This window comes from Gallus gallus, chromosome 4 (assembly GCF_016699485.2).
Source record: "Gallus gallus isolate bGalGal1 chromosome 4, bGalGal1.mat.broiler.GRCg7b, whole genome shotgun sequence".
Lineage (NCBI taxonomy): Eukaryota > Metazoa > Chordata > Aves > Galliformes > Phasianidae > Gallus > Gallus gallus.
Genome location: NC_052535.1, coordinates 66,039,490 through 66,062,872, shown reverse-complemented (window position 1 = coordinate 66,062,872; position 23,383 = coordinate 66,039,490). Strand labels below are relative to the sequence as shown.

General features: G+C 39.6%; 1 protein-coding gene across 11 annotated transcripts in view; it reads right to left on the bottom strand.

Moving 5' to 3' along the window:
• Positions 1-474: 474 nt before the first annotated feature.
• The window catches only part of TEC (tec protein tyrosine kinase), a 59,003-nt gene continuing 36,094 nt past the window's right edge, over positions 475-23,383 (bottom strand). For 9 of the 11 annotated variants that reach the window (XM_046939936.1, XM_046939937.1, XM_046939938.1 and 6 more), the window contains 16 exons: positions 15,049-15,150; positions 14,245-14,326; positions 12,664-12,792; positions 11,550-11,590; positions 11,128-11,309; positions 10,175-10,240; positions 9,076-9,130; positions 8,840-8,919; positions 8,340-8,473; positions 7,144-7,218; positions 6,222-6,393; positions 5,863-6,079; positions 5,325-5,389; positions 4,429-4,547; positions 3,926-4,083; positions 475-1,726 (listed from right to left, as the gene is read on the bottom strand). In XM_046939936.1, the coding sequence (XP_046795892.1) occupies positions 1,649-1,726; positions 3,926-4,083; positions 4,429-4,547; positions 5,325-5,389; positions 5,863-6,079; positions 6,222-6,393; positions 7,144-7,218; positions 8,340-8,473; positions 8,840-8,919; positions 9,076-9,130; positions 10,175-10,240; positions 11,128-11,309; positions 11,550-11,590; positions 12,664-12,792; positions 14,245-14,326; positions 15,049-15,150 (1,755 nt within the window). In that variant the 3' untranslated portion in view covers positions 475-1,648. Of the gene's footprint in view, positions 1,727-3,925; positions 4,084-4,428; positions 4,548-5,324; positions 5,390-5,862; positions 6,080-6,221; positions 6,394-7,143; positions 7,219-8,339; positions 8,474-8,839; positions 8,920-9,075; positions 9,131-10,174; positions 10,241-11,127; positions 11,310-11,549; positions 11,591-12,663; positions 12,793-14,244; positions 14,327-15,048; positions 15,151-18,270; positions 21,383-23,383 lie in introns of those variants that run through there. The other 2 variants (XM_025149535.3, XM_046939940.1) reach the window with 2 other exon arrangements.

Sequence of the window (23,383 nt, the reverse complement as noted above, 5' to 3'; positions counted from 1 at the left end):
CACTTCCTCCTCATTCAAAATACAAAGGCTTAGACAAAGCAGTGAGAGGAATCTCAGCCCCTCCAAAACAGAAATGAGGAAATGCAGAAATGATGGAATGTGTTAAGGTAACTATGTTTACCTTTAATAACTTGATTTGAAATAACTTCTCTATATTCTTCTGTGCATGGAAACTAGTTTTTTGAGCAGCAAACTGGCAATCTATTCTGCATTACACACAGCACAATGGCATAGGTAGTGATAGAAGAAAAACATAAAGCATATATGTAATCAAATTAATCAAAAGGTGGGTACAGACAAATTGAAGTGCAAATACTCCTCAGATGCTTTGGTCCAAAGTCAGGTGAATTGAAAGAGACTTCAGCAAGGCTGAGGAGATGTCAGCAGATGTCAGCAGAGGGAAAAGGGCATGCCAGTATTAAAAGAGTTCAACCATTTCTGCACTAAACACAGACAAATCCAATTAAATATATATTCATATTAAAAATATATACATTTAATAGAGAGCATGTGTACACGTAGGTATGTATATACATGGACAATCACAATGCCATATTTACATGAACAATGAGTTTGGCTTACGATGCACTGTCCTGACAGTAAATTTGTGGCAGCTCTTTAACACGTTGTTCCAAATAACAGCTAACATTCAATTTATTTATATACACATGTAGTACAATGTAGTCTGTTAAGATTAGAAAGATTAAATCAACATGCATACAGATGACAGACAGAAAAATAAGTCCTCCTTTACCACATTTGAGTGCATTTTCTCTCATTTACAACCCCATACTTTGAGAGTTGTGTATGTAAGTCAAGGTAGGACAAGTTTGTGTTTGAAAATGTCAAGGGGAAAAGAGTTTATATAAATAAATGCATGAAATTTATATATTTACAATACCTACAGCATATAAATTATTTTATAATTAACCTAAAACAAGGTACTATGGTACGCTGACAGCCAGCTGAATCTTGGACTGATTTTTCATGAGTAACGTCATGCCTAACACTGGAAGGTCTTCGGTTGGCCAAACAGCATAGAATGGCTCAGGGCACATCATGGCTCAGTCCTGAAGCAACACTTTGAATGTTACACCAGACTGAAGACTGTGCTGTTTACAACTTATTACGTGCAAATGGAAGAGGCAAATGTGTGTTCCTGGTATGTCATAAAACATCCATCAACTGAGAAGAATAGTGTTTCTGGAGGATCCCTAGAAACATTTGTATGTCAGTAAATAGATACAGTCAATTTTTAAGCACACACATCACTACTACTGCTACCTGTATAAGGAGAAATTCAGAAACATGGACCATATGTACATGAACCCGAATCAGTAAATGCAAATTAAGCTCCCACACTTGGGTCATTTTTGCTTTCTTCCTCCACAAAGAGCACTATTTTCTGGCTATGCCATGCCGAATTTTCAGAGAAAATACTGAGACTGTTATTATTGCTGAAGATACAGTGCTTATTTCCCAAAATCATGTAAAACTGTTCTTGTATTGAAGCGAATTAAACATTATGGGCTCCCCACACTGTTTAGCAGCATCCAGCAGCATTCAGGACCGAGCCTTTGAAAAGAAACAGTGAAGACATCTCTGGAAAGCGGTTTCTTTTCTGTACTTGTGCTGATATTGCCTGTTCTCAGAAAGCATCTTCGCCCTCTGCAATGTCAATGATTATATGGAGCAAATCTTCAAAAGTTGGGCGTCCCTCCGGTTTCTGAAATCAAAAGCATGAACAGCTATGATGAGAAAATAACAAAGCTTTGTTGGTTTGCATAAATTCTTGATCTCAATATCATCCAGTGTCAATGACTTTAACATTTCATTAAAAGTGATGTGGAAAAAAAAAATATTTCCTCGTGGAGGTTTTGGATGCATCACAGTTTCATGAAGTATCACTTTTACTTCCATGCTTTGAAAAACCATAATATGGATTGCTGAACTACACCCTTCCTGCAACTCATTATTTTGCATAGCGCCACACATTCATTTCTCTCTCCATACCCATCCCCACCCCAGCCCCCATATATTATTCCAGTCTTTCTTCACACAACTTGTTCGTGCTCCTAAGCACTCTGAGCATCATTCTCTGGAATCTTTTACTTCCATATTATTTTTCAGATGATGCAGTGAGACTGCATTGTAGACTTATGCAATATTATTCTTCATTTATTCTACTGTCCATATAGCTCCCCACGTGTTGTAACATCCTTTTTGTTTAACCACAACAATGCACTGAGACAGTCCCCTTACTGGCATTATTAACAGAGTTAATGTAACATCTTTTGAATGCCAGAGTAAACTGTACCTTTCCTCCACTCATCAACCTAAATAAATTTGTATCACCTGCTGAATTTTGAAGCCTCACACACTTCTCAAATAATTAATAAGTTGATCAAGCAAGGACTGAGGTACCTAGAGTTAATCATATTTTACGACAAAGACTGACTGCATGTTCCCATTATTTGTGCCTCATTTGTGATTGGCAAAGATTCTTTCTCTCCCACAGCATTTGCTTAGATTTTAATGTTAATAACACCTCATGAAATCAATACATTTTTAATCAAATAATTGATGCTCATATAAATTCTAAAAACACATCAATATTCAAGGAGCGTTAACAAATAACTTAGTTATCTTCCAGGGGTTTTATTAGTCCACTTTAATGGACATCACAAGCAGGTTAACAAATACAAACAGAACTTAATGATCTATAATTTCCCGGCTCCCATGAAAATCCTTCTGGGACCATAGATATGTTTGTTATTTTCCAGCCTTCCAGGGCACTGTAGTTTTCAATCTGTTTTTCACTTCATAAACCAACTGCTTTGTAAGCTTTAGATATTCACCAGTCAATCTGATGACTAACTACTTCTTGTTCCAGCTCCTTCTCAATCAAGACAGGTGTCAGACAGTATGTCATCTTTCTTACAGGAAAAAAGCAGACTTCCCTCAGCAGCCAATGCAGCAAAGACACATGAGAAATCAATCATTTAGCTCTTTCCATTCTTAGTTCCTCTGATTGCTCTCTGAAAATTGGAGGCAATTAATTAAGTACAACTAACTTTTTCATACGGTTTCTGCTTTAATATCATGTTTCCATGATAATTAACAAAGTGAGGCAATATGGAAACAAGTCCTCAGTTCCGGACTATTTTGACTAATACAGTTTTGCTAGCAGTGCTTGTACACAGAAATAATCATGATCAATAAAGACTTAGTGATTATTTCATTTTATTACTAATCTTACAGTTCATTTATTTCACAGAAATTTCTTCAGTGCCTTTTATCATTACAGTTGTGCACATGAATACCTGAGAGAGACATATAGCTGCAAGACTGTCAACTATCACATCACAGGAAAACAGTCTTGTACCTTTTTATTTTCTCACCCACATTTTGTGTGCAAAGCATGTGTTCAATTCATCTCAGTTGTATCAGAACTATATTTGACTGCTCTGCCCCACTTTTCCCCTCCCTTCTTCTCACCTAAGGTATATGTTTGTCACTGAACTAAAGCCTTTCTCACATTGATCCCTATACAGAACAGTTCTCTCTCCTTGACTTAGTTGACTCTTGTTGCAGCAAATTTACAAGTTGTCTACAAACATTCAGCTGTGGTCTGCATCTCACCTACTGCACCCTATCTGCAGTAGATAAAGGAGCACCTTCTTATCCTTGAATCCTTATCCTTTATGCCTTTCTCGCACCACCTATACAGAAAAGACACCCTGCTCTTTTCTGTCCTAGCAGCCAACAGCTATTATCCTCATATAAGAGCCATTCACTAAGAAATAAGTCTTCTGGGATCTCAGGCCTTGATGCCCTGGTTATAGGAAGAATGCTGCAATACAGATTGATTTGGTTGCTAGGTTGACTTTTTTCAATTCAAAGGCAAAAATAAAAATGTGCTTACCTCCTGCCAGCACATCATCATGACTTCATATACCTGCTTGCAGGCTAGTTTGGGGCGGTACAAACGATGCCCTTGGCTAACCATAGTTACCACATCATAGTTGGAACTTTTTTCGAAGGGCATTTTTCCTTCTGTAAACACTTCCCACATTAAAACACCTAAAAAAAATTAAATAAACATTAAGTAAGCAAACAAATAATTTCTTAAAATAGATGTTTATTTTGAGCTCTGGACTCAGGCTTACTAAAAGGAAAAAATAGTTTGAAATCCATATTACAGAACAAGCCTGCACACGTCATCACTGAACAAACTTTATTCTAGTAGCATGTTTTAATACATAACACCTCTAATAACCTCTGTGGAGCTTCATGCAAGCATAAAACCACAGCAAATGATTTCTCTGAGCTCCTTCTTAGATGTGTGAATACTACCCAATAACTAGAGTTTAACTGCTATTGACAAAATGTAAAAATAGTGCTTTGTTTCAGTGATAAACACCTTACCGAACGACCAGACATCTGACTTGCTGCTGAATCGACTGTAATTAAAAACTTCTGGCGGGCACCACTTCACAGGAAATTTAGCCCCTGAGGAGCTTGTGTATTGATCATCAAGGACATACCTAAAAAGAAAACGTCACGTCTTTCAGTTGGCCTCCAAGCCTACAAATCGTTATTTAGATCTGGAACCGAATATTTGCAGCTCTTACTGCCACCTAAAGGCCATGACTTAGTATCACACGATAAAATGAGCATAGACCTGCCCTAGGGTCTCTGTCAAGACACTGTTTCTTTTCCTATTACCCTGGAGTCTTCTCATGTGATTATTAGCTACACAAGTCTAGGCTGCTTGCAAGTCAAATGCCTATATTACAAGAAAAACAATGCAAAATATTTAATTTCTTGCTGTGTTTCTCACTGGTCAGTCTGAACTTAGACACCAAGGGACATGCAAGAGCAGTAGCACAGAAAAGTGGCAAAAGTCAAGCAGGTCATAGTTCATCAACTGTTGCGTTGCTTTTTTTTTTTTTTTGAGGTTTTGTTTTGTTTTTAAACAGAAAAAATCTAATAAAAGATCAGTCAGACCATGGAGTCTGTTTAGACCCAATCCCTGCGATTCTGTGATTCTCAAAGTAAGAACCAGAGACACTTAATTCTCTAAAGAATAAACTACACAGCTTTGTTTTTCCATAATTTAGAAGGAACAAGTCACATCACTACAGAGCAAATAATCTTTAAAGGCACTGGAAAAAATGAATAAAAGGATGTTCCTTAGAGAGGTCAAAAAAAGATCATTTTTCCCTGTAACCTTATTTGGTGTGTCTTCTCTTACAGAAAAGAAGAAGGGCTAGGTAAATTTTCCAGTATCACTACACTTATGTTTGCACACTCAGCCATACCTTGTCATCCCAAAATCAGATACTTTGACCACTCCCAAATCATTCACCAAGCAGTTCCTGGCAGCCTGCAAAAAGAATCATTAGTTTTGCATTAAAATTTTCAGTCTCTTAGACAAATTGGTCTGATGAGGCCTTGCCCTCAGTTAGGGCAGTTCACTGATTCACCAAGCACAGTGGCATATTCCCACTATGGCCCAGAAGAAAAGTTGCATATGTATTTGCTCCTGGTAGCATTGTTTTGTTTTTGTTTTTGTTTTCAAAATGGTTTAGTTGTCAAAGTCACCAGGAAAAATTATGATCTCAAGGCATTTTGGAGTGGTAAAAATAGTACCAATAAAGATACACAGTTATTTCAGCACAAATAGCTATCAACTTTCTATAAACTTCTGAGAGATTTTATTCTATTTTCTCAAGAGATAAACACAACCTCTTTTTCTGTACATCGCAGCTTTGGATATTTGCTTAGAACCTGAAGAGTCAAATTACTTGTAGTCTTCTACAAGTGTAGAAGCAAGTGTATTTCATGATGGGATGTTACCAGGTCTCTGTGGATAAAGCTGTTCCTCTCCAGGTACTCCATTCCCTCGCAGACATCTTGGCACATCGTGAGTAGGACATCTTTACTCAAAACCCCACGTTTTTGTCTTAGGTAATTCAGAAGGCAGCCATGCTCCATGAACTCTGTCACAATGTAGATGGGTCTCTGTTGTGTGCACACACCATACAGCTGAACTAACTTCGGATGCGTTAGTTTCCTGAAAAGATCAGCATCATGGAGTTACTGCTTTCCACCTCCCAATACTGCTAAAATACACCCGCCTGAAGTGATTTTTCCATAACTAGTATATGCCATCAGAGGCCAAGAATAAAGGTCCCAAGCACTGTGCAGCAACTCACATCATCACTTTGGCTTCTTCAATAAAATCCTCCTCATACATCGCGCCTTCCCGAATTGCTTTGATGGCCACTTTGTACTGTGCTCTCCATTTCCCAAGGCGCACTACTCCAAACAGGCCACTCCCCAGCTCTCTCATGAAAGTCAGCTCCGATGGATTGATTTCCCACTTCTCTGCAAAACCATAACAAGCAAGAATCGCTGACTGTTATGTTAGGATATGGGCTGAACTGGTAGGGAAGAGGAAGGGAAACTTTCCAGAAAATTAGGGAGAAAACTTTTTAGAATTAACGTGAAAATATAGTACATCCATATAAAAAAAAAAAAAGTATTTTCTTGGTATCTAGACACAACTTTTAGTTGTTGACCAACACAGAAGGTGAAAAGTCAAAATTTCCTGAAGCCAGTAAATAAATATGGATATTGTCAGACTTGATTCAACATGCTACCATCATACAAAGCTCTGCCAAAGCATAAAAGCTGATAGCGTCAGTTGGTCTGCTGTGGTTAAAAACAGATCACTCAAAACATTAAGAAACAAATTAATAAATCCACCTCTGCAAAGATCAAAGGAACAAGTTTGAGTATGAAGTCTGAAGGCTTATTAAGCAGGCAAAGGCACAGCTCTTTAACAAGGCAGAACCCAAAGTGCCCACAAAAACATGGAGGAAGATACTGGAGCACCAGCAACAGGCTCTGTTCCTCCACACAGCACCCTTCAGCACCACACACACTGTTACTGCCTCTGGTGGCCTTTCCATGGCAATTCTCTGCGCAGTGGTGTCAAAAGTACAACTTAAACCCACTAGTTAGTTAGAATAGGCAACAATAGTACAAAACTACCAAAATTTTTAGAAAATATTGTGGCCACTTATACATATGAAATCATCAGAAAAGGTGTATAGATCAATATGACACAGTTACCATAGCTGAATCCTGCAGTTGTTGGTGCTGCTGTCTTCTTTGGCGTCACTGGGTAACGCAGCCTGGTAACAAGACCTGATGATCAAAGGTAATTCAAAAGAGACTGTTTACTTCTGAAATAGTGCCAGGTAGCAAGTAAGCCATTTGTTCACTGCAGACTCCAAAAATGATTAGCAATAAGCTCATATACAGCTTTGACCACATTCTGTGCTAACGCATTGCTTTGACTAGTCAAAGTGGCTACAAGAGTACACAAGAGCACTCGCTGAATCTAACTTGCTGCATCCACTTTACTGTGAAAAGATAGACATAAATATAAGTATTTGTGCTTTACAATTATGCCAGCACCAGCAAAGACTGAGCATAGACCATCTCTTTCATAAACCAGATCGGAAAGGCTGTCCAAAATGCATATTCACAATGTTACTTTTGATCATTTCTGTTTTGCACATATAAAACCCTCTGGTTTCACACTTATTTCCTGAAAAAAGTATGTCTGTTCTCCACACTTGTTTTCTACTTTCTTTTTATCATTTCAAGTTGTGGTGACCCACTGGTAAAATAAACTAGCACCTAGAGAGTACTTAGGCAGGGATAGTACTTCCCCAGTCTGCTCTGAGCTAAAGGCCAATGTTAGAAACAACACAAAATGAGTGCCTTTTTTCCTGATCCAATAAAGCAGTTCTTCTGTTATGCTGTGCATCAGAGTGCACTGAAGACTGTCAAAAATTAACTTTGCCACATCTTTACCATCGTTTGTTCTGTGTTTGGGCCTCAGCTGGAAAAAAAGGATATAGCTCACTGTACAACAAGCAAATAGAAATGGCAAAAGAGCAATGTGTACAGTGTTAAAGAAAGTACTGATGGAAAGAAAATACCAGTTGGCCTCAAAAAGCCAGAGGCTCAGTCCTGCTGCTGGTCTCTAGCCACCACGCTTAGCTAATAACAGGAATAGCAAGTGGGTGTGGGTATAAACACAGATTATATAAAGTTACATACACATTATATATATATATGTATGTATATGTATATATGCACAATCTTTCGAATGATTGGGTATGTTGAAAAAAATGTGAAATGCAGTTTAATGCAGTCTTCTATATCTAGGATCTATAAAATCCTAAAAGCCTTCGTTAAAAACCTCAGACTCCTTATCAAAACAACCCATAGTGACAGGAAAAATTCAGTCCATCTACCTGCTGCATTATGTTTGTGATACTCAATGATTTCTGGAATGGAGTTAAAGAGATGTTTTTCTGCAAGGTAGTATTGCTTTGGAGAGGTCACTGTTTCTTTTATATGGTAGTGTCTTATTCCTGATGAACCTTCTCTGAAAAAAAACAAGTAAAACAACGTCATTTATTGAAGATTAACCCACAAGAATTAATTCTCAGTTTGGCTTGCTCCTCAACACAGCTCCCCACATGAGCAAATAGGCTGGCACAAAGGAAAAGACTGAAAAGAATGTCAGAGCCTCCCTTTTTTAGGTGGCAGGTCAGAGCTACACTGGATCAAACCCAATGTGGCCTAAGCATAGAGTCAAGAAGCTGATGTTATGTCACCCATTTCTTCTAACTAGCAGCCCTCCCCTCTTTGCTGAGCTCTCTCCTGACCTTCCCTCCAGGCCAAGAGTTTCAGAGTACATGCATACAAATTCAGACAAGGTAAAGTATGCAGGGTGGACACAGAAACTTACCCTCCAAATTTTGTATAAAGGGAAACTGTATACAGGCCAGGCTGACTTGAATCTCTCACCACAAAACCACCTTCTTTGTCCTAAAATGCAAGCACATTGACAGCTTCATACCACAAATAACTTTAAGCTGCATGTCCTTCGTACTTATTCTGTGATTTGCACATGCCAAAATGAAACGTTAGCTTAAGTAGGTTTAAGGAAATGCCGTGGTTTGTATGCAAGGCTGCCGTACTCACCTCATTTCTAAGGAGCTGTTCTGCCTTGCTGCGGTTCAGGTTCCTGCTGTACCATCTGCAACACAACACCAGCACCTAACCAAAAGTTCTCCCAGGCACTCCATTTATGCAAAAGGTTTAAAACCAAGTATTGCAAAGTTACCATTTTGATAATTTTGTGATATTAAAGGTCAAGAACCGTAGCTGAGTAAATGTACAAAAAAAAAAAAAACCCAGTCATTGTAGAGTTTACCCATAGAAATACCTTGAAATAAATCCAGAGAGATCTCACACAAACCAATAAAGTTCAGGAAATTTGAATAATTTTTGAGCAAAACACTTCTTAAAGCCTGAGGGCAGGCCAGCAGCCTCGTGGTGGCCCTGAAGCAGCTATCTATATGCGGCCCAGTCATCTGCCAAGCTGTCTGCCAGCTGTTACTCAGTAACTTCAGGAACAGGCTTGGAGATCAGTCTCCAATTTTATCCTGGTGCTCTTAAATATCTACTTCGTAATTAAATTGGAAAAATAAAATAAATAAAAAACCTCTCTATACTTTCACAGCTGATAAATTGCAGGAATACACTGAGACTTCAAATGCACCAAGTGAAATACTCTGTTGAAAATGAGAGCTTCCTTGCAAAATATCTGATGTTATGTTTACTTCGTACAATTTCTGCTGTTTTCTCCTCTTTTATCTTCCTGCCACATCATGGATAGGCATATCACTTTAACATTAAAAAACATTCAGCACATTTAAAATGGATAAATTTCTTTTTCTACCAGGAGACTCTGAGGGTTTTGTGGTTTGGTTTATTTTTGATAAAGTTTTTGTTTGTTTGCTTTTAATACTAATATTCTAGAAACTACTTGCCTGATGGCCATCTTTGTCTTGAGTCTACTTTACAAATCACAACAAAAATCAGCAAGCAGAACCAGAACAAATATATGTACATTTAAAATATTTAAGTTTAATCTCCCAGATCATTGCTATAGTAAATAGAACTGCTTTTAATGTTTACAACAATATATGATTTCAAAACATAAAAAAATGGATTGTAATTCCTAAAGCATAGCTTTCATTTTATGATATTCCACATTTTAGTTCAAACATTCACTTACTCATATTGATCAAGGTTGTTGGACTTCTTTCCTGTTACGTAGTTGCTTGGGATATATCCTTCATGCCTAAAAGAATATGTAATATATACTCTGAGCAAAAAGATGTAAAATTACATGCCCAGAAGACTGTGTTAATTCTGCTAATTACCAGAGGTCACTAGCACTCATTCATTTTTTATTTTTTTATTTTTTTACTGAGCTACCCAATCTACTACTCATTTCTCAGTAATGAATTTTCCACATCATCATTTCCACATTAGCCTTCACTGCACCTAAAGAGTTGCATAGTGAGCAGAAATGTGCAACAAAGCTAAGAGAAGAGGGAAGGAAACAACTCTGTGGTCAGAGGTTGCACTGGAGACTGCAACAGCAGCTCTGCTGTATGCATTAACTCACAATTACCCTTAACTGCTCACAACATTGACCTGATCAATATTGCAGTTTGGTTGCTTTCAGTTTTGAAATCACGTGAAAAGATGTAAACACGGGAGAACTGAAGTTAAAACATGACAGTTATTAAGGGATCTCACTGCAGCTCTCTCAGCTCTTTCAAAGACCAGCCTTAATGATCCACTGTCAAACAAGGTAATGATCATTCAAGCTTGGAAATTAGAGCCTGCTGATCTGAACATCAACCACGATGCTCCCAAATGACCCATTGCCTGACACCAGGAGTACCAGACCAGCCAAACCAGGTTTTGCAGCCTGCTGACACTAACTCGGAAACCATAGAGTCTGACAGGAAATATCACTGTAAAAGCTTACAGTTCTGCATCAGTCTCCACAATCTACTGAGATTTCTATTTTTTATTAGTATTATTGGATTCTATGTGGGAATAAAGAATTGGTGCAAATTTGTTTACATGTTTATATTGATTGCATGTTAACAAATGTAAACTACTACAACATCAAAGTAACCTAAATAACATTATAAGAAAGAAACTCATATTTACCCATGCTTGTCTCTTGCCTTCCACCAGTGAATGTCATTCTTCTCAATTACCATATATTCTTCACCTTTATCTAACCTTAAATCATGACATTCTGTGGGCTGGAAGTCATACATCGCAACCACTATCTCCTCCTCATCGTTATCATTTTCCTCAGCTGGAGGAACAGGTGGTGGCGGCCTTCGCTGAAAATGACACAAAATTATCATCATCCCACTCCGTTCTTTGATTCCCCTCCACTCCACCTCTGCTATTACACCCCTGCAAACCAGCTGAGCAGCCCAGAGGCAAAGGCTGGGCTGGTTTTGACTGTCCCATGCGGGAGCTGTGGGGGTCAGGCTGAGGCATGCATGGGACATTCACAGCGTCGCAGTCCCCATAGTGCTTACTCTTGGACCATCTCTACTAGCAGCATAGATACCTACCATACTTTTTTCTGGCATTGGCAAGGGCAGTGTTACTACACCTAGAAACAGAGCACAGAAAAGCATTAAGTGTCCTGTGAAAAAAGTCTATCTCAGAGAGTAAGCAATGTTCACAACAGGCCCTGTCAATGGCTACTTTTTGTATAGAAATGTGTAAAGTTGTATAAAAAGGTAGTTTTAAAATTACTTCTTGGGTCCAAAAGTATTTTTTTTCTCCTGTGCTTCTTTTTTCCATTCAAAAGATCTTGTAGAATAAGGGCAACCACGAGCAATCCTTTATTCCTCTTTTAATGGAATGGAATCCACAGTTCCGAACCACTGCCACTCAAGGCTGTGAACAAGGGAACCACCTTGGCACTCCTGATTTTACCAGGAGGTGAGCATTGGTGCCACTTCTTTTCTTAATAAGGAGGATTCCTTGAATCAAGTTCAAGGACAAATAATTACTGTATTGTTATGCAGAGCAATATTACACTGAGGGTCACGCTTTCACACTCTTGCATGCCACAGCACACACTGCTGAACAAGCACAGGCTGTGATTTGCATGCTGGAAGAGTCATAAGCATTTGGAAGTGATGTCTCACCTAGGTTCAGCATTTGAACGTTTGCAAACTTCTACGAAACCTGAGCCACGTGTCTGCAAATTCATTAAGCCTGGTTACCCTCTTGTACCATTTTCACTTTGGTGTAACTTCTCTGATTCCATCAGGGTTATTATTCTTTTACACAGGTACACAAGAGCCATTTATTCAAATGAAGAACTGGCAAAGATTAACATCTGAACCTTATTTACCATGAGGTTTTAACCTTGGTATGAGGTAAACACCTGGTCAAATAAGTTTTACATGGGAAAAACAAGGCAAGTGGAAAACAAATTCAGCAACCTCAGTGATTCCTTGCAGATGTCTCCAAATGTTTTTTGGGAGGACAACTCACTCATTTATTTATTTATTTTTACACAGAGTACTTGGAGATAAAAAATATTTTGATTTAATCTAGGCACAGTGTGACTGAGTCCCCCTGCTCTGTAAATTTCCCCACAACCTACAGCATTCAAGTGTGATGACATGATCATAGGCCAACACCATTTCACGTAAGAACACATGTACTTACTATTTTCAAAAAGATTGTATTTTTCACACCCAGGTGCTAATTTTTCTGTCTGTCTGCAGCACTGATAAATTCCTTCTGTCCAGAATTTAGGATGATATTTTATCATTATATTGCTGTTGTTCTTTATTCCTACAGGAAATAAAGAGCAAAGGTCAAACAAACAAACCAAGAATAATAATAAAAAAGCATGACTGCCCTTGACTTTTAAAATACTTTTGACGTGAAGCATAATTTTCCTTACTGTAGCATTGCTTTTCTTGAGGAACTTTTCTCAAGTCTACATGGAGGGCATACACTGATGGCAGGTGGAATTTGTAGGGCCACACACAACTGTACTCCAGAAGAGAGTGCTATACTCCCTGCCTACACCAGCTACTCCAGCAGGTTGCCTCCAGAGGGCAGAGGGCCAGGGCTCACCCCAACAGGCTTAGGCACCCACCTGCCCCCTGCAACACAGCTGGGTGGCTGCAGCTCTGGCTGCCTCTTTTCCTTTTGTTACTGCCACAAATGACTCAAAATTTCCTCTACAGTTAGTGATCTCGAGAGAGTTAGCTGACATGCACCACTATTCCATGGCACAACGCCTGTAGTTGGTTCAGCAAGCTCCTCACCCCCATCCTACAAGTCTGCTGAGTTTCAGAAACCACCATATGATTGATGGCAGCAGAACGCAATCAAGAGGCTCTTGAGAAAATGATCTTTACTCACTACAACAGCAATAATCAGAATCATACTTCAGTGGAGATGTCCCCTGTTATTTTACATCAGTGTAAGACCATCAGCAGGTCCATCATACTGGCGAGGTACATTGAAAGAAAACCTTTGAGTAATGTCATTAACTAGCTTGGACAAACTTCTTGGATGTTTTGCATGGAACCACAAAATCATAGAATTACTCAGGTTGGAAGTGACCTTAAAGATCATCAAGTCCAACCACAACTTAACCATACTACCCTAACTCTAACAACCCTCCACTAAGTCATGTTCCTGAGCACATGTCCCTTTCTACATGCTGTAGAAAAGCATAGATTCAAATTCTGATTGCAGCGAGACTACAGAAACAAATGAAATCAGTCTGAGTGTTTGGAGACACTGACACTGGCTGCCCAGTGAAGCCGTGAACACCCCATCCCTGGAGGCACTCAAGGCCATGTTGGATGAGGTCCTGGGCAGTCTGATTTGGTGGGTGGCAGCCCTGCCCATGCAGGGGGTTGGAGCTTGATGATTTTAAGGTCCCCCTTCAACCTAAGCCACTCTACGCTTCTATATGCCCAATACCCATCACCAAATGCCGCATATACAAATGACGATCTGGCCCAATTCAAAAGAAAGGGGAAAAAAAAGTTTCACCATTTCATTTTTCTATCTTGTGGTGAGTTGTTCCCACCCAGCAGCAAAGCACCCACACAGTGTGACACGGGAAAATAATAGAAAGAAAATTGAGAAAAGTTGTGGGCTAATAGCAAGAGTTTAGTAAGAGAAGTACATACTGAGGTAATGCCATCCTTGTCAGACCCAGCACACAGCTCTAGCAAAGCTATCTAAATACACCAGATATTAAGTGAAGGCAATTTTCATTACCTTCTTTCAGATTCCTCACCCACTGATCCCGGCTTTGTGCACTTGGTGCAAAAATATAAAGTGTATTAGCATCATATACAACCTGAAGGGGAAAAGAACAGAACAGACCAAAAATAACAATAAATACGCTCATATAATAATGCCCTTTTATCTATTTCTCAGCAAAAGGAATATACTGAACAAGGCAAAAAACTGTTACATTTGGCAAAATGAGTGTCCTCAGTCACATGAAAAGCTTGGGATAAAATTGAAGAAACAGGGGAGTGTTTATTTATACATGGTGCTGTCAGTAGAGCAGAAAGAGCTTTGTAATTATCCTATTATTCCTTTTGATGCTTGTCTCATGCTTTGCTTGGTTCACTGTTTGTTTTCTGCATTTATTTCCATTTGGTTCACAACGAAAGATAATACAATGAGGTTTATCTTGATTTTCTTATGCCTATATAAATTAATGGTAATCACGCACTTGATGTAAGCAGCATACATGCAAAAGATGATAGGAAACATAGGCCCCAGCTAACCCGTTCTAGTGGACAAGGCACTTTCCAGTCAAAACCTGGGCAGAGTGTGTAGGGGAAAGAAAAAGACCAACTTCCAGAGGCAAAACTTCCAAGAGCAAGGCGTCCAGGGGGAGAAGAGCATTTGGGGGATGGTTTCCAAGCCCTCATCCTGAACCATCTCCTAACACAGCCCTAGAGAATGGTTTCAGTGACAGAAGGGACAGTAATTTCAAGCAAGTTACATTCAAGCAGCTTACTGGTGCTGAAAAGAGCACTGTATTTTATATAAACCAAAGAAGCATACCTGAAATGGATATTTATTTTGACAGGGAATAATACCATCATTTTGCACAACTTCCACACATTTAATCCTTGAAATATCCACAGATCCTTTTCTGTACTTTTTCTGTAAGAGAAAAGTAAAAAAAAACATTATATAAAATACAGCTGGAGACTGATTCATCTACAGGCGCTCACTTAACTATCTTTTTTTTTTTCCCCTCCCCCTGCAGTCTCTGCAGTCTTAATGCTTTCTCTCCCATTTACAAGAGAAGTGTAGCTTTAACTGCAGAAGTCATTTGAAACCACAAGAGAGAGGGTGCAAAGACCTACACTGAAGATCTATTGCTTAGTAAAAAGTACTACATTTTCCAATATGAAGTTTCCAACCTTTAGTAATAATAGGCTTGTCCTACTCTTCTTTACAAAGGAACTTGATACAGATAAAGGACAGCTTGCTGATCTTAAGCTATGACTAAAAGTGGTGAGTGAAACAGGTGCCAACGCCATCTGATCTACTCCCTTGCTCTGACACCAATGTGCTCCCACTGTTTCATAGCTACTCCTGTGTCTCTCCAGCTTTCCAGAGAAACTGCAATGCACAGGCAGAACAAGTTCAGACGGAGTAGAAAGGAGAAGAGAGGATGAAACCTCTCCTTGGGGTATGCTGAGGTCTTATGTGAACATAAGCGCACATCAAAACTTTGGCATTGTGAAGCACATCCAATAAGCGCAGTCCAACGTGCAGCTTACGATGGATGAACACTGTTCAGGCAATGTGGAAATAATTAGTAATTAGTGAATTATTGGAGATGCTCTAATCCCCACTCAGCCCCCCTCCTCTCTCCTGAGGATGAGAATTTCGGCCCAAATAGCAGAATTCTGGCACAATAACGTGCAACTGAAAACATAAAGGGGAGAGCTGCTTCCTGTACAGACATGGTGATTCTGCCACCCTCGTAATGCAACGCCCTCATAGCACCATCCAGAAAAAACAGAGGAGCCTCCTCAGCATTTGTCCGTCAAACCATTGACAGCATTTAAAACACATTTAGCACTCGACCTCATAAGTTTGTTATGAAGAAAACAGAGAAACGTGCATGAAAAATTCAGGCTCGTCATGGTCAACATCAGGAAGAATGGCAGGAACTGAGTTCAGATAAAGCTATAACCATTATGCAATACCAGAAGGAAAAAAAAAAAAAAAAGGAACTTTTTTCAAACTGCAACAACAATTAGGTGTTAGGCATTCTACTGAGCCATTAAAAGGATTCAAATCATTGCTGATAGCATGTAACGCTATCATGTATTTTGTGGATCCCATCCAGCAGTTAACTGCAGTGGTGAGACAGAAAGAGATTATATGTTCTCTTTTTTTTTTTTTTTTCCTCCTGTCTGGAGTCACAGACTTTCATTAGAGGAACAGGCTGTATTACTTTAAGCCTCTCCTCCTCCACAGCTCCCAGGTTTTCAGGACAGTTCTGGCATCCAGTGAGTACTCAAAAGGAGCGTACGTGTGCTAGGAAGATAAAGAACAGGAAACCAGGAAAACCAACCAGGATTTTGGAAAAATATATAAACTAAAATAAAGCAAAGCTCCTGATACACACAGCACAGCATTCTAATATTTGTACTCACTAGGTGATCCTTTCGTATACTTTCACGATTTAGGGAGGCTTGGTTTGCATCACCATAAGGTGCTACATCAAACCAATAGAAATCTGACCATCCTCAAAATGCAGTTCAGCTAATAAAGCCTAATGAAAGTACATTATTCTACTTCTGCATATTTAAAAAAAATTAAAAACCTTGCATATGTGAAATTAAACACAAATGTACTGCTCCAGATTGCATCAGGAGCAACAGTTATTAACAGCCACCAGCTTCCAAATTCTCAGGTCTGCAGCTATGTTTAATTTAGGATTTCTCACAGTGTCATGGCACGCACATGAGCAAGATGCAATGACTCAAGAAAGATGCCAAACAGACCACTAGCATTCCACTCCCCTCCCCATTTTAACAATTTCCTCTTACAGTGGGAATTCTTGCACACCATTGCTGTGCTGTATTTATTATGAACTCCTAATGGCATGCTCTAGACCAAGGCACAAGCAGTCAAGAAATGTGGGATCAATTGAGAGCTCAAGCCCTGACTTATTGTGGAAGTAGAGGGGCAGACATGAGCCAGCCAGGAGAAAGCCACCAACAGCCACTCTTTCCAACAAGTGTCAGAGACAGGACTATTATAAGAGATAATAATGCAGTGCCAAACTACAGTGTGAGGAGGGCCATTTTTTGCAGTTGTTTTCAGAGGAAGATGTCCAGCATAGTAGGAAAAGTTGGATTTGCTGTAGAAGGGGCAGTATTTCACCTGTACGTTCACATGTGCTCTCTGGACAAGAAGTATTCACAGAGGATCTGAAAAATCAAATGATCAGTGAACCCAAGGGACCTACCAAACCAGAGTATATGCCTCTAGAGGACGCTTACTGAAGAAAAAATGGTTAAAATAGTAATGAAACTACATGTAGTATACCAATAATGATAGCAGATAGACAAAAGTATATGTTTCAGTGTCACCCTAAAGGGTCGTGGTGTATTTTTTGTTGTTTTTCCACAATGTATCTGCTTGATGAAAATAACAAAAGGGAAGCAACTCTACTGACACTACTACATAAAGCTTTTAAAAACACAAAATACAATCCATTCTTCATACTTCTCTTTGCTCCAAAAGCTTGATTTCAGAAGCCCTGCTTCCTGCACACAGTGAGGATGACCAGGCAATATCGTGTTCCCAGGACAAAGAATAAGCTATTCCACTTTTTTTTTTTTTAAATAAAAGACAGTAGTATCAAAAAGTTTTAACACTAGAAATACACAGATATGGTAAAAGTATACGGTTATGAAATTCTTATCCAAAAAAAAAAAATCAATCTTAGAATAGCGGAAAACAGCAAATATCTGTGAGATAAGAAGCATAGATAATTCATCTTCTACACACTTGAAACAGCAACTCAGCTGAACATAGTAGCTTTACAAATTCTTAAGAAACCCGTGTTCCCACTGTCAGAGAAAACGGTTCTTCAGTGCACTTTCCTCTTTGTTTATGAAGGCATTATGCTGTTTATCTTCAGCAAAGTGGGGATGGGGGTTAAGCAGTACAAAGGACACTTTGCTTGGGAAAATAAACAATAAAAAACAAAAGTACGTAGTCCTGCTGTCAAGAAATATCTACTTTCTGCCTCACCCACGATGTCCGTCTCTTTCTCTTCACGCGATTTCTCTCTTCCTTCCTAATTCTCACATAGGAAATCCTGAGGTCATCAGTGCGTGACCTAGGGAACTTGTGATCCCTAATGTATCCAAAGGTCTCTGCCTTCATTACATATCCTTTTATGGAGCTGCTTGGCAACAGTGGGAAACCTCAGGAAAGCCTGGTTATCCCAGTAGCCATCTGAACCTATTTCTCTATATAATATTCTCCAGAGCCAAATGCAGGGTGCTTGCATATGTGTAATTTATATGTTTATTTTAAATATCCTTGCCATGTAGCAGTAAGCACTGGATATGGCTGCAGTTCCCACATGAGAGGCATCTTCACTCAAGTCATCTCATTGTCAGTTGTACAGATATAGTCATACTGTAGCTAGTTGTTAGACAGACAGATTTTTATCCCTTATGTTTTCAGTGCATTAGATACATTAAAATACACACTGCCTCCCTTTAAGTCTTTTTCTCTTCTTCTTTTTTTAACATATATATTATTTTAGGAAATGTATCAAATATTTCTATTCTAAAGGGGGGGCTATGAAAAAGAAGGCGACAGACTCTTTAGCAGGGTCTGTTGTGACATGACAAGGGAAATGGTTTAAAAATGAAAGAAGGGATTTAAATTAAATATGAGAAAAAAATGCTGACAATCAGGGTAGCGAAGCATTGGAACACGTTGCACAGAGAGGAGGTGGATGCCCAGTCTCTGGAGACATTCAAGATCTGGTGGACAGGGCCCTGAGCAACTTGATTGAGCTGTAGAGGTCCCTGTTCATTGCAGGGGAGCGGGACTAGGTGGCCCTTAAAGGTCCCTTCCAACTCAAATGATTCTGATTCTGTCCACCTTTCTGAAATGGCTATAATTGAGATAAAAGTGAGAGGCGATTATTATTCTGATATAGCTTGACCTGATCCAAGATCAGATTCACGGGAAGAATTTTGAGAGGAAAAAAAAAAAATGCACAAACAGATCTCAGTGAGAAGTAGAAAGTCTTAAACCCTGTCTTGCAGACTGTGAAACTGAGAAATCTTTACAGTTGCCCAGTTGCTCAGCAGATGCCAACCACCAGCAGAGGGAAGACCGAAACAAAAGCAAATGAGAAAGAAATTCACTGTAGTGGCACTGATGAAACAGCCCAGCCATTGCTGCAGTACATTGTATGCAATTTTTTATTTTCCTGCAACTGAGATCAGTCAGTCAAACATACGCAATTACAGTTCTGTTATATTGCTGAACTCACATCAGGTAGCAGTGCAAATAAGAGAGAAGAAAATGACAGCCAGGCCTCCATCCATATCAGGCCCTAAATTACACACAGTCTTCCAGCTGTCTAAACAAACAGAACTTAGCTTCGAGGATCTTTCAGACAAGCCTTCTCTTCCTTGTTCCCTGTGACATCCTCACAGAGCTCTGAGTCTGGTCAACCCAGCTGTAGCACTTCGGCCCTATTTTCTCCCCTTAGATCACAGAGTCTTTGCTCTGTCCTTCTGGAGAGTGATACCTTTCCTTCAGCCATCCTTCAGCAGCCCTAGAGCTGTCTGAACACTAGACCTGGGAAGCTTGAGCCAAGAAGGGAGGAGAGTTGAAGTCCTCAGGCTATCCAGACCCTCTCTGTGACATTTTCCTTCTTAGATTCTCTTAGGTACTTCCCTGCTGCCTCCTTGCTGGTCCTCACATGGGGTTTCTGGGCCTCTGCTCCAGAACACAGACTTTTCTGTCCACCTATATAGCTGAAAATGCTGTCCAGCTTTATATGCAGCTGTATTTTGAACAAATAGTTCCTGCTTCTTGCCCTACCTCATTTCCTAAAATAAAGCTGGTGGCTATCTCACAAACATGCTACTCTACCTAAGCATAGAGATCTACAGAAACAACACAAGTACTGCTATATCAGCAAAGATATCTGTAAACCTGCTTGTCAAGTTATAACCTCAAGAGTATCCATTGATCAGTCCTACATACTTGTTAAGTCACATGCTAATTTGCTGCCTTGATTTCTGTCTAATTAAGTGCAGAAAGAAGTCAAAATCAACTATCTAACAAACGGCACTAATATGTAAAAGCAATGGTTGTAGTCAGTACAGAGGCATTATACGAATAAATTAGAAAGGGTGGCTATTCACATTCTTTGCATTTAAACACAGATTTTGCAAAGATGAATAAGCAACAGTAGAATGGATACACATTAGCCTCCTATTTAAAAACTGTAAGAAAAGTAATTAGTATAGGCCTTTGGAACTTGATGTTGTGGTTATGTTCCAAAGGAAGTATTTGCACAAAATTAGCATTGCAATGCAGCCACACAATTTTACCCTGAAACCTACAGCTTTAGGGTGGGTTATTTTTTCCTTCCTTAAAATATCACCACAGTCATGTCAGTAGCTTCTGTCTCTTCTCTATTCAAATTACAAGAACCAAATAAAACTCATGCAGAAGAACCATTTTTCCCTAGAAGAGACTTTCAAAATTAGGAATCCTCAACAACATTTAAGTTTATTCCCTCTGCGTTTGTCATTTCAATTCTGGTTGGTTTTGTTCATTGTAACAGTTGTGCTTTTCATGCAAGAGTGCTGTCACCCTGGACTGATCCTGATGGCTAATAACACTAGTGCCAGTGAAGATGAGAGCACCCTGTACTTCCCAAGGTCAGTTCATCAGAAAGCCATCTCCTACTTGACTCCAGAGCACTGTCCTTCAAAGCAAGACTCTTAATTTTTACCCTCTGAGGCTTTTATTTGCCTTCTCTGGAAGCAAACAGTTTCTGCACACCAACAGATAGGTAAGTGCCATATCTATTCCAGTACCGTCCATACAAAGGTCTGTGCAGCCCCCAGTGAACAGCCCTACCTCAGCCCCTCGTTGTCCTCCCTGCAGTGCCACAGACCCCATTCACTCACACATGCACAGGACAATCACACAGGTCAGAATTTGGCCTACCGCTTTTGAAAACGCAGAAGTTGATATGAACATCCTATTACTGCAAACTGCAATCCAAACAGCAAACGTGAGCAAACACTGAATATGTTATGGTTTAAAGCAATTCTGCATGCCTAAGCTCATGCTCATAAGCTTCGCTGAAGGTCAGCCCAAGCTGGCGTGGGCTGGAGAGGTTAATGAGAGCTTCTGTGTGGGAGGGAGCAAATAAACCACACAGACCAGCACACTGCCAAGCTAAAGAGTACCACTGCAAGGGAGCCTGAGAGGGGAAAAAACACCACAGCAAATGGAAGCACTCCACAGCTCCCACATGTACAAATATACTAGCAGTCAGCACATTGTTACCACCTGATGAAGCTGCAGTTAGATCTGTGTCAGCTCTGTGGAAGCACTGCACCCATGAGTAACATCAATAAGAAATTTTTCAAATCACCAAGCTGGCAGGACAGCTCACTTGCACAAACCAGATTCTTTCAGCTGCTCTAGGGGCAAGAAGTTCTTCAACACCTACGTTATCATCTTGTCTTCACCTCAAAGAATTTCCTTTAAGAAAATGCTATCTATATTGCAGATCTCAGGTGCAGTGGTGCTTTTGGTTTAAGCGAGCTGCTTGAACCTAACTAAAACCTGTGCAAAGTACGCACCACCTGCTATCATGGCTGTCCTGTAACACAGAAATGAACCCACTCCATTTAGGGCCACTGGACTTCCATAATATCTTCCAGCTCAGATGCATCTCCTGACCGTGTGCTGAGAAAGAATTCACAGTAGTACAGCTTATTGCCACACAAGTAGAAAAAGTGTAAGCTGTTGGACTTGTGGACCATTCTGGGGGATAGAGCAGCTTGAATCACTCTTTTCTGTGTGGTCTGCCCTGTTGGCTAGCCCAAGAGGAACAAAAGATGCTGTTCTGGCAGCAGCTAATGCTCACTCCGTGAAGGAGGATGTCTGGCCTGTCCTTGCACTATCCACCAGGGATACCAGTGGAGCTGTGAAGTGAGTATTCTTTTGAATTAAAACTGTGCAGCTGATATTTACTGCAATATTTCCTTTTTTTGTTGATAAGGTAGGCTCCTAGATAAGCACCAAGTCTTGATTTTCCAGACAGTCAATGGGGAGAATGAATGCACCACATTTCTGAAAACAAGCACCAGAGCATTTAAAGTTGAATATATAAGAAAGGAGGCCACATTTGACAGAAAATGTTCAACTGAACTTAGAGCCATGCACTTCCTAACAGATGCCAGCACCACTGCCTGAAAAAAAAAAATCTATTTAAAACTGGCTTGGTAAGTCTACAGTACATATATGAGAACACTGTACAGATCTTAAATCTTACTGACTGTAGGATAAACAGTTTTATAGTACTCAGCAGTACATCTCCCTGTTTTTATACAGTCACGATCAGTACTCTCTGCTTGGAGGCCGTTTCAGTTATTTCTTACTGTGATTAATTTTTGACTTCACTGCAAATGGAATCAATCTCATTCAGATCTCATTAGCCACTTTTCCAACGCTAAGGGACAAAGGCAGAAAATGCTCTCTCCAGTGGCTGCTGATTAACCCCTGCAGACTTCATGAAACAGACAACATTAACACTGCTTTTTCTATCCTTGCCCTTGCAGCACAATTTTATATTGCAACAACGGTGTTTCTCCAACATTTTCACTCCACCATTTTGACCTAAAAGCCAAAACCAGAAACCACCTCTAGCTTGCAGACAACATTCCTCTTCTCTGACAACGTATTAAAAATTCATCTCTGTGACACTTCAGGCAAATCCTTTCCTCATGTATTTATCCTCAAGCTTTTCAACATCCATCTTTTTAAACAGCCTTAGAACAAATATTCTTCACTGATTTTGTAGCTATGCTCTATTGATCTGATAACCCATACACTGCCTCTATGACCCATATTCCAACAGTACATCTAGACACAGAAGCTCCATTTCTCCCCGTAACGACTGTAGTGCAGCTCCAGATTCAATATAGGTACATTGTACCATGGTCCAAAAATGATAGAGTGTCTGTGCTGCCTCAAAGCACATGAAAAATTAAGTTTTAAACAAATCATGAATTAGTTTTAAAAAAAATTTACCCTGTTGCTAGCAGTCATGCTTGTGAGATAATCACTTTGTGCTCCAAGTAGACAT